The sequence below is a fragment of the Octodon degus genome, unplaced genomic scaffold (genome assembly GCF_000260255.1).
Source record: "Octodon degus isolate 3935 unplaced genomic scaffold, OctDeg1.0 scaffold00036, whole genome shotgun sequence".
NCBI lineage: Eukaryota > Metazoa > Chordata > Mammalia > Rodentia > Octodontidae > Octodon > Octodon degus.
The window spans coordinates 11,349,128-11,360,224 of NW_004524612.1; the positions used below are offsets into that span (position 1 = coordinate 11,349,128).

The window sequence follows — 11,097 nt, forward strand, 5'->3', positions numbered from 1 at the left end:
GCGGCGCTGCGGGCGGGGACGCGGCCCGCGCAGTTGGCGAAGTTGGGCGGAACATGGCGGAGGAGCCCGGGGCGCGCAGGAGCGCGCGGCGGCGCCCGGAGTCCCAGGGGCTGTAGCCGCTGCAGTCGCTTCGCCGCCGGCTCCGCGGGGCGAGGTCGCCGCAATGGCGCGCTGGATCCCGACCAAGAGGCAGAAGTACGGGGTTGGTGAGTGCGCGTCCGGCCCGCCCGGAGTTCGCCCGCAGTGGCCCGGCTGGGCGCGCTGTCCGGGCTCCGCTCTCTCTGCTCAGCCCCGGGGACGGGGGGGCGCCGAGGCTTCCCGGCAGCGCCGCTGCAGCGCGGGGGTCGCTCGGCGTTTAGGGAGTCTGAGGGGCACAGTGGGGCTGGGCTGCGGGGCCGTACCCCCGGCGCTCCGCGAGGAGCCGCGGCCAGACACGGAGCCCCGTGTGGCCCCGCGGGGTCCCGCTTGCTTCCTGCGCCCGGGGCTGCGTCGGTCCGGCACCCGGGAGGCGCGCACGGGATGGTGCAGTGCTTTCCGCGCGCCTCCTCGGAGGTCCTCCCCTGACGCCCCAGTGCGGGGTTGGCGTGAAGCCGCCCTCCGCCGCCTCCTGGGGCTGGGATCCCGACGACAGGCGTGGAGGAAATGGGGAAGCTGACGGTCGGCTGCGGAGGTGATGGAGAGGCAGGAAGTGTGGGCCTGGGAAGGGGCGGCCGGTCCGGGCGTGTGTGTGGACTCTGCACCCTCGAGGGCGGATCGCGAGCGTGCGAGCCCGCGCTGCTCTGTGCGGTCCCGGGGACGCTCCGCCGGCGCGCGGCTCTCGTGACCGTGACCGCTAGGGACTGCTCCTTGGCGTTGATTTGGGTCTGAAACGATGGACCCGCGGCTTTGGCCCAACGGAAAACCACGGCCCTTTCACTTTCTATCTGGGAGCAAGGTTGAGATCAGGTGGGAAGCTACTGCCTTTAGCCCGGCCGTTACTTGGGCGATTGGGACGGAGCCTCTGCATAAACAGTTGTGTAGGGGCAGTTCTATCGCTTCCTCTCATTCATTCAGCCTGTTGGAAATTCAGTCTTTAATTTCACCTGCTGGCTATGGGGGGAGCAGCGGCCCCCTCGTATTATTCTGCATTTGGACAGCTAAATGGGTTTAGAAACACTTAACATCTGTAGACTGCACCCCCGTAGCCAACGGTCAAGTTCGTGAAGCCGCTGCGATTTACTGTAATCTGCGATTGGCCCGGATGGTGAGCCTGCCTGGGAAGACTTGTTCATGTTTTCGCTCTGTTCTGAAGGATTTCTTTTTGGGGGGTGGGGTGTTAAGCTACTTTTAGAATCTTTGCTCTTTCACAGGACTACAACTCAGAAACGATGTGGCATTTCTTCTACCCCAGATCACAGGGCTTGCTGCGTTTATGAGGCTGCAGAAGAGGCAGAGTCCTCAGCAGGAGCTGTGGTAAACAGACCGCTGTGAGGGAGGGGAGTTGTGAGGCAGAGCAGCCGGGAAGGCCGGCAGGGCTGGGAGTGCATTCAAGTAGCGTGCCCCAGGGCCTGAGCTCAATCACCAGAAGAAAAACAAGATGAAATCAATCTATTGTGAGTGTTCCCAACCACTAATTACTGAGTGAAAGTGTGTTTAATGAAGCCTAGTTGCTAATTGCAAAAAAATTATCAGTTCTAATTCTGTTTAACTAGATTCAGAGCTGTTTCTAAAAATATTATGACTTTGATGTCATTGATGCGAACCTGTTCCAAAATGTTTTTATTGCCATGTTTATAGGGGCACGCATGTGTTTTGTTTTTAATATTTTTCCCATATTATCAGTCAAAACCATGTGGAGCACCTTTCTAGGGCACAGGTGTTAACAACATTGCCCCAGGATGTAATTGAGGACAATTGCTTCCCCAGGTGTGATACATTCTGATTGGTGAGGATTTGACAGGCCCGCTGCAAAGGACAAGTTAACATCTCCGTTGTTGGAAAACACTGTGGGTCCTGTGGCCTGGAAGCCTTGGCCTACGGAAGGCTTTTGACCAGGGCTTCGGAAGCTCTCCCGCCCTTCCTGAATTCCTGCTTGTGCCATCCCTGGTTCTGTGTTGCTCAGCTTCTAGTCAGTGACAGGAAGTGACAGTTTTGTATCCCAGCCTCTCAGGTGTACTAGGCCAATTATAGGAGACTCCCCCTTACTCCTCATTTCACTTTTGGCAGCTTCAGTTATCTTAGGTCTTCTGAGGTCTAAAGCTAGGTGGAACATTCTGGAGAGAGGAAATGACAGCACATTCACCTCAGTTTTAGTATAGTGTGTTGTGGCTAGTCTTTACTGTCCCTGCTTTATAAATTCTTAATGGGTGTGGATGTGTGAGAAAAACCATAGTGATGCAGAGTTGAGTACTGACTGATGCATCTGGGTGGGGAGGTCTTGGAAGGTGTCCCCGCGGATAAGGGGACCACTCTATGCTGCTTGATGCCAAGGGCCTGTTCCCAAGCACACTAGCCTGTTGTTTCTTTGGGGGGTTGAATGCTGTTTTCTTTGGTTTGACTTTAGCATCTCATTTGCCTCCCTGTAAGTTGCTTTCAGATTAGTTAGGTGGAAGTGAGGGCCTTTACTCTCTCACTTGAGTAAAGATTTATGAGATTCTGCTACGGAAGCTAGGCTGGGACAAACTTGTTTAAATGTGGTGGGGATGCATTGGCTTTGTTCGACTCTGGAAATGTGACTACTTTTGAGCATCTGCCGGTTGGATTGGTCTCCGGGTAAGAAAAGCCGCAGGTAGCTTCCTGAGGCCCTTGACTGTGCAGAGCTGTGTGCTGAGGACAGAGCCTGGAGCCCGCTCAGGGTGCCCTGTGACGCTGGCCAGTGTTCCCCTGTCTTGTGTTCTCTCAGTGCCCCTGTGAGCTGATCCTGAATTAACCTAGATTTTCCCAAAGAGACTGAAATGCAGTCTGTCTGGGAGTTCGTAGTTCTTGAACATAGTACCATTGACACAGTCTCTAGCGTTAAGTGGGCCTGAATAGGCTCAGCAAGCTGGAGGACGCACAGGCTTGATTCTTTTTAGTGCTTCAGTACCCCAGGGTGAAGTGCGGAGTCTCAAGTGCTGCTGTGGAACAAGCCCTCTTTCATGGGGCCAGGCAACACTTTTTCCCCTCCCCTCCCCTCCCCCCTTTCTTCCTTCCCTTCCCCTCCCCTCTCCTCTCCCCTCTGTTCTTCTCTCCCTCTCTCCCTCTCCCCCTTCTCCCTTTTTCACCTTAATGAGCATTTGAAGTTATAAAACATTTGTTAGATTTTAAGCAGATATTAGTAATATGGAAATTATTCTTTGAGTTATTGAAACCTTGGTGTCCACATACACTCTTTAAGAACCGCTGCATAGGGGGCCTGCCCCTTAGCTCAGTTCTTTAAGTGGCTGCTTCAACAAAGCATTTGGCCTCACGTTGCTGTGGTTCGAGCCCCACAACTCAAGCCAGCCAAACCTGCCCTGAAGGCATTTGGAGCAAAAAAAAAAAAAAAAAAAAAAAAGAACAGCTGTATATTATGTTGATTATTAATTCTTTGCAGAGTAATTTATTATCACATGTTGGGCTCGGTGATACTTATTTTTCCAGTGTGATGTAAAGTAGTTTGGGCAAGTGTTCGTGTCTACTGTTAGCTGCTTAGTAGCTCAGCAGCGCTCCCTTGGCAAGGCCAGTGCCTTGGCTTTGTAGAGTGGATGCGCGCATCTGAATTAAAGCTGAAGCCAGACTCTCGTGGGCCTTTGTTGAAGTCTAGGGACAGCACATCCTTCCCACTGCAGCTCCAGTGTGGCGGTGGGGAGGAGCTGTCCCACAGTGATTAGTGTCCTTTTCAAGAGAGGAACTTGGTGCCTAGGAGGTAGGATGAATTGCTTCACCCAGGGGTTCTTGCCTTTTTGGTTGCATGAACCCCTTTCGCAATCTTGTAAAGTCTGTATGTGGACCTTTTCCTCAGATTGGTGCCTCTAAATGCACCAAATGAAAGCACAAAGGGACAATGACATTCATTGTATTGAAATAGAGTTTTCAAGCCATTTTTCAAATATACGCACTGGCTGGCTAGGCGGGTGTCCCCATCCTCCCTCAACGATCCATGTGCGTCCCTCCCGAAGCTGCGCGCTCGGTCGAAGAGGACGACCACCCCTGATAGAGGAGGACCGTTCCTCGGTCAAGGGTATACGAGTAGCTGCGCTCCCCTGCTAGAACCTCCAAACAAGCTCTCAAATATATGTCCTTCTGTATTAGCACGTTAACAAGGCCTAGTGACAAGTAATGGCCACCTCGCTTGTGAATTTGTGATGAGCATGTATGGTTTTGCAGGATATTTGCATCCACATCATAATATGCTATGAAAGGACGTGTGATTTCTGCTGAGGATTGTATCACAGGCACTGCCAGAGCAGCGGTGGCGTGTTGCCTGCACGCCTAATGGAAGTAACTGCTGAGCTTCAGCAAACAGGCCTCTATGTTTCTTTCCTGTACAAATCACGAATCCTCTAAATTTGAACACACGTCAAGCATCCTTGGTGATGCGCGCACTGGTGATTCGCCACAGAAACAGCTGAGCTGGGCTATCAGTCATCACCCTCGAAGATAAGCGCTACTTAGATGCTAGATGTTTGTATAGCTGCATTCCAGGACCACGACTCTGCCGACTCTGCCACCACGTGCCCACATTCTATTAACACTGAAGCACAGTGGGGAAGAAGGGAGGACAGAATTGCTACTGTTAATGCTCGGGGAGAGCTTACATCGTGGGGTTCTGGCCCAATGCTTTTTGAAACAAGTACTCCTCCAAAGCATTTATTCCCATGTGTTCCAGGGACATGCAGGGGTCTTGGAGACCTTTCCAGGGGGCTTGTGAGATTAAAAGTTTTTTCACGATAATCCTAAAATATGACTGGCCTCGTGTCACTCACATCCTCTCATGATTAGATGCAAGGATATTCAGAAGTGCAGTGCAGTAGCAGATGAGAGGCAGCCAGGCCAAGCCAGCTGCCTTCTCTGCAGCTGCATAGTGAAGAGATAAACATGCAGAGCAGCACTGAGTTCTAAGCATCTCCTTTGGAGAAGCAGTTTCATTCCTAAGGAACAGGTAGTGTTGCTAATTGTGTTGGGTTCATTATAGTGATTTTCAAGTAACTTTTTTTCAGTACTAGGGATTGAATCCAAGCCCTTCACACTGCCCTACGTCCCTGGGCTTTTCAGTTTTTATTTTGACATAGTATCTGGCTGAAATACTTAGCTGCCCACGCTGGGCTTAAGCTTGTGCTCTTCGTGTGCCTTGGCCTGCCCAGAGATCTGGACTTACAGGCCTGCACCATGACGTCTGGTTTTAAATGAACTTCTTAAATGTTTCACTTTGGTTCTGTGATGATCATAAAAAATGATAGAAGTAAACCACAAAGACAAAAGCAAAACCTCCTTCAGGGGTTCTGGATAACTGAGGGCATTAGTGGGGTTCTGATAAGAACAAGTTTTTATACCACTGCCTTTTCATGTCATGGAAGCATTGTGGTTGTGCTGTGCGGTGCACTTGTCCCTTTCTCCAGGTAGGAAAATAAGGTTCATTGAAGATGCAGGTCTCATGCATGGCCCTAAGCTATGACCTCGTTTTTTGTTTTCTAATGCATTTGGTACAGGGTCTCACTAAGCAGCTCGGGCTTGTAGTGGTTCTCCTGTTTTCATCTCCCTAGAGCTGGGATTATGGGCGTGCACCACCATTCCCAGCCTGAGCCTGCCTGGGGGGCAGGGCCGGTGCAGCATGTGGTGCTGAGGATTGAACCCTGGTCCTTGTGCTTACCTAATCAGATGCTTAGTCCACTGAGCTATCTTGCCAGCCCTGAGCCATGACTTTGTACACTATACTACGCTCCCCAGCTCCAGGTGTTCATGTCGCCTGCCTCTTGTCCTGTCCAGATACTGAGGAGAGCTCCTGGGCTAGTGCCTCACGCACTCGCCATCATCTGATTTTTGTATGTAATGCAGCAGTAAATAGACCTTGAAAAGGATACTTATTTCCAACATGAAAGCAGAAACAAGAAGATGAACTACATCTTATTGTGCCTCAGCTGGGAACCTTCCCCTGCTATGCACAGTTGAGGAATTACTGATATTGATAGCTGAAGTATTGTATTGATTTTGGAGCTCCAGATAAATTTTGTTGAGTAAGAGATTCATACATATAGAGTCTGTAAATAATGAGGATTGACTGTAGTCAAAAAGAGTTGAAAATGTGTTCCTGCCTTGCCTGTCCTATTGGCAGTTTTCAACTGGCTTCTGTGTAGTCTTCAGCTGCTTGTGTCAAGTGACCTTAGCCAGTCCCCTGGCGTATCTGCTTATCCTTTTGCTGCTGACATCTCGATTCACCACCCCCTCCTGGCCTCCTCCTGGAGCTTGAGCACCTTGCTGGGCCGAGCAGGGTCTCCATGGCTCTCCAAGGGGTGCTGGGCGGTGCCCACTGAATATGTTCACAGCAGAGGTTTGCTGCTCTGTACCTCTGGAAATGCACCTTCCCCTGTGCTGCCATCCAGTAGATCAGGCCAGAAACTAGCCAGTCTGTCATCGAGTTCAGTCTGCCCTGCTTTCCAAGGCCCAGTAACCCCAACTGGCCCTTGTGCCCGTCTCTGCTGGGGAGCATTGCCCACACTACATCACCTTCCTGGTGCTATGCCATGGCTTGTAAACTCTCCTCTGTCCTCTCAAAATGGTTCTGTAAACACTAGTCAGGGGAACCTCTTAAAACTAAAATCTGGTGCTGTCATGCCCTCATGTAAGTCCCTGCTGCTTCTCTGTCATGGTCATGATGGTCTCCCTGCCTTCCTGTGCTCCAGCCACCCTGCTTGCTTGCTGCCACCCTGCTGGCCTGCACGGCGGTATGTCTAGCCCTTGGCCTCATGCGCTGCTGCTGATTGTCTGCTCCGGCTGTAGAAGGTAAAGCTGGGAGCTGGGGAGCCTTTCTCAGCTGTGTATCCAGCCCAGAGGAGCCCCTTGTTCATCGGTAGCACTCAGGGAGGAGGAGAAGATGAAGGGTACCATCACTGATTGAACGCCACTGATCGTCTGCCTGCTGTGCCCGGCCTACTGAAAGTAGCTGCAATAAGCTATGTAAGTCCAGGCCAATGGGAACACCGTGGGGGTATGTTGCATTTATTATAGTGGATAAAATAGTAGGATAAATTTGTTGCTTCCCCCCTTTTTCAAATTTGCTTCATGGAAGAAAGGGTGTGGTAGGGTTGGTTAAATGGAATGCAAAGCTGGACCAGAGTGGTGAAGTGGGCTCAGAAAGCTCGGCCATGTTGGGTTAGTGCTGTGTTCCATAAGAGAATGGGGTGGGTGGGGGAGATGTTGTTATTGTTGTCATCATCTGCAAAAGAAATGAGACCTGAAGCACCACTACTCACTCCCAGATAAGAACTTGTGAGGCTGTACAGTGAGAACATGCAGACTGTACACTGGGTCACTAAGGAGAAAAGAGGAGTAGAGAGGAACACCTGGTGTGCAGGACCAGCACAGGGCTTTGGAGCAAAAGGAGTGGCTCTCAGAAATAAGCTGCCGTAAGTTATGTGGTGATTGTAAGTGTGATCCTGCTACCGTCTTGGCCCAGTTTTTGTTTGTTTTTATTTGCAGTACAGGGGACTGAGCCTGGGCCTTTTGCACTGAACTGTATTTCCACTGAGTCACCCAGGCTGGGCTCAGACCTGGAGTTCTTTGACCTCAGCCGTCAAAAGTGCTGAGATGATAGGTGCTCGCCACCGAGCTTGGCTGCATTAGCTAATGTTTAATTAAGTTGGGGCTTCCCTTTATCTAAATTTTGAGCTCCACTGGGGGATTTGGTGTTTGAAAATTAGGTCTCTTTGCAACTTTATTTTCCTATGAAGAACTTATTCTAAAAATACTCTATACAATAACATAATTATCCACTGCATATAAAAGGCATTTTTAGTACTTGCAAAAGAATGAAGGAATGATCTAGAACTTTGAAATCAGTTCTGACACACTTGACTCTTTCTCTTAGGTCTACAAGCCTGACCAAGGTCACAGATTGCTCTTTACTTAGGACTCCAGGGGAGGAAAAAATAGTTTACTTCTTCATCAAATCGGTCAAATTGCTTAAGAGATGCCTATACTCTGTGGACTTTAAAGGACATAATCCATTCTGTAGGAATCCTTTGATTTATTCTTGGCCTCCATCATACCTCAGGATTAGTGGGATTTTGTTGTTGAGCTTTCAGAAGTGCTTTTGAGAAATTACAGTACTTTGAGACCGAGATGTGGGTGAACAGAAGAAAGCGGCGGATGAACGTGTAAATTGTGTTTTGCCAAGTGGATGTTTATGCCTTGTCCTCTCGGAGCCTGGGATGGCGGTTGGGGCTCACTCAAACAATTGTCTGCCTTGCTGGCAGCCTGTCCCTGAGCAAGAGACAGAGTGGGCTTTGTCTCCCTCCTAGCTCCTGCTGTAACATGGCCCTTGTTAAAGCGGCTTCACAGCCATTGTCCCCCTGTTCCCAAATGTTCATCTTCTCTCACACTTCCTCACCTAGGGAGACTGTCCCTGCCCACTTCAGGTAAAAGTGGAGCCCCCTCGAAGGGTCCTGGCTGCCAGCTCTTCGTCCTGGAAGATGAGTTGAAGGAAAGAAATTGCAGGAAATCTGAATTGCCCCCGCAGCCCAGCCTTTGCTGACTCAGCCCGAGTGAGTGAGGCACATCCTGTGGCTGGCTTGTCACCTGCATCCTTGTGGCCAGGTGTGCTGGCCTTTCCCTGTGCTCTCTGTGAGCCTGGGACTGTGCAGCCGTCATGCCAGAGGCCATTTGTAGGACAAATCATAGGACTTAGAAGAATCTCATAGTTTTGCCATTTTTGTGCACAGAATGACATCTTAAGTGCTGGAGCGCGGGAGCACCTCTTCCTGGTGAACGTATATCAGAGAAAAACAAGGGCCCAGAGGCAAGAGTGACTTGTCTAAAATCACAGTGCTAGTAGGAGCTTTTTGTTTCAACTTGTTTCAGAGCTGCTGCTTTTCTCTTTATAACTCAAGAAGAGCTTTCCATCCCAAGTGGAGAGAGTGCCTTCTCTGCCTGGTATCTCTCTCCCCCCACCCCAGAGGTTTTGTTGTAAATAACATGCAGGGCCCGAGAGCGGGTATAGCTCAGTGGAGAGCACTTTCCTAACATGCATGAGGCAGTGGGTTCCATTCCTGTCACTGCGACTAAAAGAAAAGATCCCGCTATTCAGACACCCTCCACTTTAAGGGTTCTTGGGAGGGAGTATGTTTTGCAGGAGTGCAGAGTGGAAGGCTCCCGGTGGGTTCTGCAGCTCAGCCTCTGCTTCTCACATGGTGAAATGGCCCGAGGGAGGGGGGACTTCGGTTTAAGGGCTGTGGGAGCTACGTGACATTAGTCACACAGTTACTGAGTCACACAGTGTTCTCGCCACAGTCCAAGCATGTTGGAGAACAGGAGTCTTTGTGTTTAGCGGGGGTCCTGGGGTGAAGGAAGGTCATGGGTGGTAAGGGACCCTCATAGGCACCTGGCAGTCAGAGGTGCGTAAGCTCCTAGGCTTGACTTCTCGACAGCGTGCTGCCATACTGGGTGGATCTGAGGCTGAGACAGGAACCTTCTTTCAGGTGCAGTGTCTCCCGCTCCATCCTTTGTGGCAGGAGCAGATAGCTTCACCCTGGCTGGGGCAATATGGCCTCGTGTCTTACAGAGGCGCTGCTGCAGCTCTCCTGGAGCAACCTCCTCTTGGAATGGGCAGCATTGTCTGCCCTGAGTCCTGCGCTCCGCTGGGACTTGGGCTCCCTTTAGAGCCAGAGCGGATGGGAAGATGTTTTGTTCCTTGCTGTAGCGCTCTGAGAAGGGCTGTGCCTCGGGTCCCAGTAGCACGGAGTGTTGTGGGTTTTGCTTTTCACCTTCAAGATTCTGAGGCAGTTTCAGTGAAGTTTTGTGTTTGTCTGTATTTTCTCCATCCATGGATACAGGAAATATACTTGTTGCCTTTTTTTTTTTTAAAAAAAAAAAAAAAAGGGAAAACAGGGCTGGGGATATAGGTCAGTGGTTTAAGCGCCTGCCTGGCAAGCACAAGGTCTCAAGTTTGATTTCCGGTACCACAAAATGAATGAATGAATGAATGAATGAATGTGAGTACAACTGAAATTGTAGTGTGTTGTGTCTGGTAGTGGCACTGTGGGGCTCATTATGGTCTAATAAATCCAGCTGTAGTTGGGATAAACTTTTTCAAGTAATAGCTAAAATTGAAACGCATGTAGTATTTGACTTAGCAATTCCACTCTAGTGGGTTTATCCTAGTGTTGGGAATAATGTATGGGCAGACTGCAAAATTGCACCATGATTTATAGCAAAGGCATGAAGACAACTGAAATATTGGTTAGTTGGTGATGGACTTAATAATTTATAAAACATGCCAGAGCTGGCCAAATAGCTCAGCAGAGGGGGGTTTAATCCCTGGGCCTGCTGTGCTGGCCCCGCCCCCAGGATGCACTGACACCGAATGAGACCGGGCGTGGTGGCGCATGCCTGTAATCCCAGCTCTTGGGAGGCTGTCAACAGGAGAATTGCTATGAGTCCGATCTAGTAGTGAGACCCCAAACACAATGTAGATTCCTCCGTAAAATATAGGAAAACAAAAAAAGCCTACTGTAGGATGCTAGGCTGTCATAAAAAAAAAAAAAAAGAATTGGGCAAAGTGGACACCAGCATAAAGTGGCCGGAGAATAAGGTTTTTGAAAGAGGTGCTGAGTCAGTGCTTATCTACATTAAAAATTTACCTGGACTTCCTCCTCAGTGCCACGTAAGTGTATATTCTACATTTGTAAAAGGTGTAACAGTGGAAGTTCTTAGAAGCAGGAGAGCCCATTGTCATGACGTTGGATTAAGAGATTTCTTAAAGGCACACAGACTTTATTTGGTGCCTTAAGAAGACACTAACTTTATAAGAGGATTACTCTGTGTCATATGAAAGTTAAGAACTTCTGGGGCTGGAGAGATGGCTCAGTGGTCTAAAGCACCTACTTAGAACAAGCTTAGCAAAGCATCAGGGACCGCGGTTCAATCCCCAGCACCACATGCCAG

The 11,097-nt window shown here is 49.9% G+C and overlaps 1 protein-coding gene across 1 annotated transcript in view; it reads left to right on the top strand.

Annotated features, from left to right (window-relative positions):
• Positions 1-6: 6 nt before the first annotated feature.
• Dock5 (dedicator of cytokinesis 5) overlaps positions 7-11,097 on the top strand; it is a 198,375-nt gene continuing 187,284 nt past the window's right edge. The window contains exon 1 of the mRNA XM_004630671.2: positions 7-206. Coding sequence (XP_004630728.1) covers positions 164-206 — 43 coding nt within the window. The 5' untranslated portion in view covers positions 7-163. The remainder of the gene's footprint in view (positions 207-11,097) is intronic.